Source organism: Polistes dominula, unplaced genomic scaffold, assembly GCF_049000335.1.
Source record: "Polistes dominula isolate Pdom_NZ unplaced genomic scaffold, Pdom_raw_medaka contig_314, whole genome shotgun sequence".
Taxonomy (NCBI): Eukaryota; Metazoa; Arthropoda; class Insecta; order Hymenoptera; family Vespidae; genus Polistes; species Polistes dominula.
In genome coordinates, this window is record NW_028300947.1 from 1 (window position 1) to 6,380 (window position 6,380).

General features: G+C 43.7%; 1 protein-coding gene across 1 annotated transcript; it reads left to right on the forward strand.

Annotated features, from left to right (window-relative positions):
• The first annotated feature begins 909 nt into the window (after positions 1–909).
• Positions 910–6,093, forward strand: LOC149032751 (uncharacterized). Its single transcript, XM_089171861.1, has one exon. It carries the CDS (start codon positions 910–912, stop codon positions 6,091–6,093), a length of 5,184 nt encoding a protein of 1,727 aa, XP_089027987.1.
• The last annotated feature ends 287 nt before the right edge of the window (positions 6,094–6,380 follow it).

Genomic DNA, 6,380 nt, shown 5'->3' on the forward strand with positions numbered 1-6,380 from the left:
CAGACGCGGTATATACGCATCAGCGTTATACTCGCACTCATCAGCTCCAGACGCGGTATATACGCATCAGCGTTATACTCGCACTCATCAGCTCCAGACGCGGTATATACGCATCAGCGTTATACTCGCACTCATCAGCTCCAGACGCGGTATATACGCATCAGCGTTATACTCGCACTCATCAGCTCCAGACGCGGTATACACGCATCAGCGTTATACTCGCATTCATCAGCTCCAGACGCGGTATATACGCATCAGCGTTATACTCGCACTCATCAGCTCCAGACGCGGTATATACGCATCAGCGTTATATTCGCACTCATCAGCTCCAGACGCGGTATATACGCAACAGCGTTATACTCGCACTCATCAGCTCCAGTCGTTCCAGTAGCAGTATACACGCATTAGCGTTATATTTGCATCAATAATAAACAACTCACATAACCAGGGGCGCAAGAGCGCCCCCAATTCAATAAAGCGTTAAATTACAACAAGCGATTCACAACCCACATTCCTCCAACCCTTTCTTACAACAGAATAATTGCCGTAGTACTAATCAAGGCACCTGTACGCAACATTTTTTGGTCCTTCGAGCCGGATCTACTCTGCCGGCACCTATTGCAAGCAGTTACTTTCAAGCGGACGAGACAAGAGGCAAGGAAGACTTCAATCACGGGCCAACGAATGATCGAGACAACCGGAGTGTGAATAACTTCAAGCAGCTCTAAATACGTGCAGTCGGTCGACGCAGTGGATCAACGCATCAAGCCAACCATCCCAAGGTTAGACTGTACCACTACAGAACATCAATCATCACGTGAGTCTCACAATACTTATAACGAGTCATCAATTTGTTGAAGTCACAAATTCCTCTCTTATCTCTCCCATTCGTGCCTTTCTATCGTAAAAATGTCTCGACCTCTGAAGGAATGTACTGAATCGCAGCTTAAGCGGAAACGTGCTCCATTAAAAACTAAATTCACGGTATTCAAAAAATTCATAACTGACTTAAACGAGCCTGATAGTGAAGGAATAGACATATTAAAATCACGAATAGAACAGATCGAGTCAGCTTTAATAGAATTTGAGAATGTGCAAGCCGCGTTGATAGATTTCGCGTCTGAGGAAACTTGGGAGTCATACGTAACCGAGGGTGAAGATATTCGGCAGTCAATTCATAATGCGATAATAAGAGCGCGAAGGATAGTGCACACTTTCGAACAGGCCACGACACCCAACTCCAATCCTTCGATTAATAGCCCAATAGCAATCGTTTCCGCGGGTCCATCAAGCGAGACGCATAACCCTCCGAAGAACGACAAATCTAGATATTTACCACCAATGACGTTACCGCGTTTCGATGGACGGTACGAGGACTGGCCAAGTTTCTCCGAGAAGTTTCAATCAATTGTTGGTAGGGACTCAGAATTATCCGATACAGAAAAATTTTCATATTTAATGTCCTGTCTATCGGGCAGTGCAGAGAAACGAGTACGTGATTTAGCAATCACCGCAGAAAATTATCATGTAGCTTGGGAATTATTAGATTCATGTTATAACAACCCGATCGCACTAATTGACAAATACGTAAAGGCAATTCAAGAATGCCCACGGATAAATAAGCAATCGCCAGAATCTTTAACCGAGGCTGCTATTACCCTTATCACGAACTACAAGGCTTTAAAATCAACTAAAATGGATTTCCGCGACGCATTTCCCATATATACGGTAGTTTCGCGAATGGACGATCAGACAAGGTATGACTGGGAAAAACATCGTCCCAAACGAGAGTTACCAACCGTAGAACAGCTTGCTGATTTTTTGTTTGAGACCGGAGAAATTCTCACTAAATTGCATCCTTCAAGGAGCTCCAGAGATACGGGAAGGAGCCGCGTAACTACTTCATTTAAGTCGACTCCTCGGTACGAGAGTCCGCGAAATACATCGCAATCATACGCGCGCTATCCAATTCCGCAAAGAGCACAAGGAAATGCATATCGGAACGCAGTGCAAATTTACTCATCGCGAACCCCCACGGTATGTTTCTTATGTTCGGGTACCCATGATACTTTTATTTGTGAACAATTCATAAAGGCTAAACCCGACGAGCGAACCAGAATAGCCGAATCGGCGGGGTTATGCAAAAACTGTTTGCGGTCCAACCATTCTATCGATAAGTGTTTCGCCAGACATTGTAGGAAGTGTGGTGAAAAACACAACACACTATTGCACGAAGACAAATCAAGCCTAACTGCATTATGCTCACGTGTTAAAATCAATTATACATCTTTACCAACATTGCTACTAACCGCAGTAGTGTCGTTATTAGATCGCGATGGCAACCCCCATAAGTGCCGTGTGCTACTAGATTCAGGTGCTGAGGCCAACTTTCTAACATTAGATTTTGCAAATAAATTGCGTGTCGCTCAGCAAAGTGTAAGCGTGCCAATAGTCGGAATAAATGAACTCAACACCAATGTTGACAAGGCCGTTGTTACAGTAATGCAATCACGTGTAGAAAAGTACGCAATAGAACTTAGATTTTTATTATTACCAAAATTAACTAATATCCTACCAGCGCAACCTATACCATCAGGTGTGTTAGACATACCTTCTAATATCCAATTAGCTGATCCCGGTTTCGGTCAACCAGCAATGATAGACGCAATTATTGGTATGCCGACCTTTTGTACTTTATGGCGCGCCGGTCACATTCTCCAAGCAAATGAATCAGTAGCCTTGCAAAATACTCGACTAGGATGGATCGTGATAACAAATGTAAATACGCGCAATCCACAAACTGTCAAATGTCACACTGTTAGCACTAAATTAGACGAACAATTAGAAAAATTTTGGCTCATTGAGCAAACACCAAAGGGAAAATTTAGGTCTCACGAAGAAGAAGCTTGCGAAAATCACTATAAAAACAATATACGTCGGGAACAATCAGGTAGATACGTAGTGAGGTTACCATTCAAGGACAATGCGAACCAATTAGGAAGTTCGTACATCACCGCGTTAAGGAGATTCCACGCGCTGGAACGATCATTATCGCAAAAACCGGACACGCGTAAAGAATATGTAGAATTCGTTACGGAGTATGAAAGATTAGGTCACATGGAGAAGGTCGATTCGCCATGTCACACAGGCGGCTATTATTTACCACACCACGCCGTAACAAAACAATCAAGTCTTACCACCAAACTTAGAGTAGTTTTCGATGCATCTGCGAAATCAAGCAGCGGTTTGTCGTTAAACGATACATTAATGGTAGGTCCCAACATTCAGGAGGATCTATTCTCCATTTTATTGAGATTTCGATCACACGCCATCGCATTTACGGCTGATATAGCAAAAATGTACCGCCAGATAATTATGGACCCTCGAGATCGTATTTACCAAAACATTCTTTGGCGTCAAAACCCGAGCGAACCGGTAAAAACATATCGCCTCAAAACAGTAACGTATGGAACAGCAGCCGCACCATTCCTAGCAACGCGCACGTTATATCAGTTAGCCAGCGACGAATCAGAGCACTTCCCAAGAGCGTCCATCATTCTTAAGGAGGATTTTTATGTAGACGATTTATTAACGGGAGCGCATACGTTAGACGACGCAAAGCAAATCCGCGACGAGCTTATCACACTAACAGGCAAGGCAGGCATGCAACTGAGACAATGGGCCTCCAATAACGCTGAAGTGTTAAGAGGCCTTGCTGATAAAAATGATAACAAACTCATCAGTTTAGACATATCGACCACAATCAAAACATTAGGAATACACTGGAATGCCATGCATGATACTATAAATTATGCGGTAAAACACAACGATAATCCATCTAAGGTCACTAAAAGAAATATATTATCAGAAATTGCACGAATCTTCGATCCATTAGGGTTATTAGGACCGGTTATAATCAACGCAAAAATACTAATGCAAAAATTGTGGCAGCTACAATCCTCATGGGACGAAGCCGTGCCAGAAGACATAGGCAGAGCGTGGCAATCATTCCGACATGAATTGCATAGAATAGAAGAAGTTAGGTTTCCACGCAGGGTCTTAAACTGCGGTGTAGAACTGGAAATTCATGGTTTTTGTGACGCAAGCGAAAGGGCATACGGGGCATGTATATATATAAAAACGACGGATAGCAGATCGAGCGTTCAGTTAGCATGTGCAAAATCTAGGGTAGCTCCACTCAAGACGCAATCGCTTCCGCGCTTAGAATTGTGTGGCGCAGTTTTATTAGCACGTTTATATCGGGCCACCAAACATGCACTACGAAGAGTCAGGTTTCATCGCGCAGTGTTCTGGTCTGATTCGACAATAGTACTACACTGGCTCAAAACACCACCACATATCTTGAAAACATTTGTAGCACATCGGGTGACAGAAATTTTAGAGAACACTGCTCCTGAGCAGTGGCGGCACGTGGCATCGGACCATAACCCGGCAGACTTAATATCTCGCGGCATAACGATAACCGAATTTATTAAGAGCAACCTCTGGCGGGCGGGACCTTTATGGCTCCTCCAACACGAATCACTTTGGCCACATCAGATAATGGACAGTATAGAAACGCCCGAGGTGAAAAAGACCGTGGCTATCGCGAATTCAGTCAACTCATTCGATCTATTTAGGCGTTACTCTTCATTTCAGAGGCTAAAGCGCGTAGTAGCCTATTGCTTCAGGTTTATACATAATGTTAGAAAGACCATTGTAAACAGGACTAGTGGGGAGTTAACAGCAGGCGAATTGAAAAATTCAGAAATAACTATAATCAAGGCCGTTCAGAGAGAAACCTTTTCCGAACTCATCGAGCAAATCGTGTCAGGAAAGGATATTCGCTCGTCAATAACAAATCTTAATCCATTCATTGACGAAAGGGGGATCTTAAGAGTTGGCGGGAGACTAAATAGAAGTGATTTACCATATGAACAAAAACACGCAGCGTTATTACCGAAGGCACATTTCATTACCGCAATCATAATTCGTGAAAAACATGAAAGGATCTATCATGGCGGTGCACAAGCAACGCTTAACGCCGTTCGCGAAAATTTTTGGCCTATTAACGGACGCGCCGAAGTGAAACGTGTAATAAACAAATGCACCATTTGTCGACGATGGAAGCCGATTATTCCTAGATATAAAATGAGTGAATTACCCACAAATCGCTTACAGTTAAATCGGCCATTTCTGTATACCGGAGTTGATTTTTGCGGACCCATATTCATAAAGGAAAAACAACATCGCAATCGCGGACGTATCAAGGTATACGTGGCGGTATTCGTTTGCTTCACCACAAAGGCAGTACATTTAGAATTAGTAAGCGACTTGACAACCGAGTCATTCTTAGCCTGCTTAAGAAGATTCATGGCTCGTAGGGGGAAATGCTCAGACATATATTCAGATAATGCAACAACTTTCGTGGGCGCGGCAAATAAAATATTGACGTTCGCCGCTCGACAATTGGCAAACGATGGCATCAAGTGGCACTTCATTCCTCCTCGATCACCTCATTTCGGAGGTCTCTGGGAAGCTGCGGTAAAGTCCTTTAAACATCATTTAGTTCGGATAATTGGTGAAACACTACTCACTTATGAAGCACTTTTAACTTATGTTTTGGAAATAGAGGCCATCCTCAACTCTCGTCCTCTCACGCCCTTATCCAATGATCCAAACGACCTGCGTGCTCTCACAACTGGGCACTTCCTAATAGGTGACTCGCTAATAGGCTTGCCAGATCACGATTACAGAGATGTACCATGTGGTCAATTATCACAATGGCAACATGTGCAGCAAATGCGACAACATTTTTGGAATCGATGGCACAAGGAATATTTGAACGAACAAACAGTGCGAAAGAAGTGGCATAAGGGTACAACGGATAACATACGTATAGGAACACTCGTTATTTTAAGAGAGGATAATACCCCTCCTCTTAAGTGGCCATTAGGGCGAGTAACAGAATTGCATGCGGGTTCTGACGGCATAACGCGCGTTGTTACAGTGAAAACTGCCAATGGCTATCTCAAGCGTGGCATTACAAGACTGTCTCCATTACTCAATGAAACCGAAGCCGATAAAACCTGAGTGTACAAGTGTTGAACGGGATTCGTTCAACGGGGAGCGGTATGTTGCGTAGCACGCAACGAAAGGCATGAGTTACAGTGTGCTGTGGAAGTGTTCTGTGGATAGCTTCGAGACAACAAGGCGATGCATAGTAGGTGCTTTACCTAATCTTGTGCTTCTCTAAGTCTCACTAAAACACAAGCCCTTTCATTGGAGAACACAGCGGAGTGGGGGAACTCTATTCCTAATGGTCAATTAAGTTGGGGAAGGGAGGTCCGAAACCCATTCTGAGTATAAAGGGGCGCAAG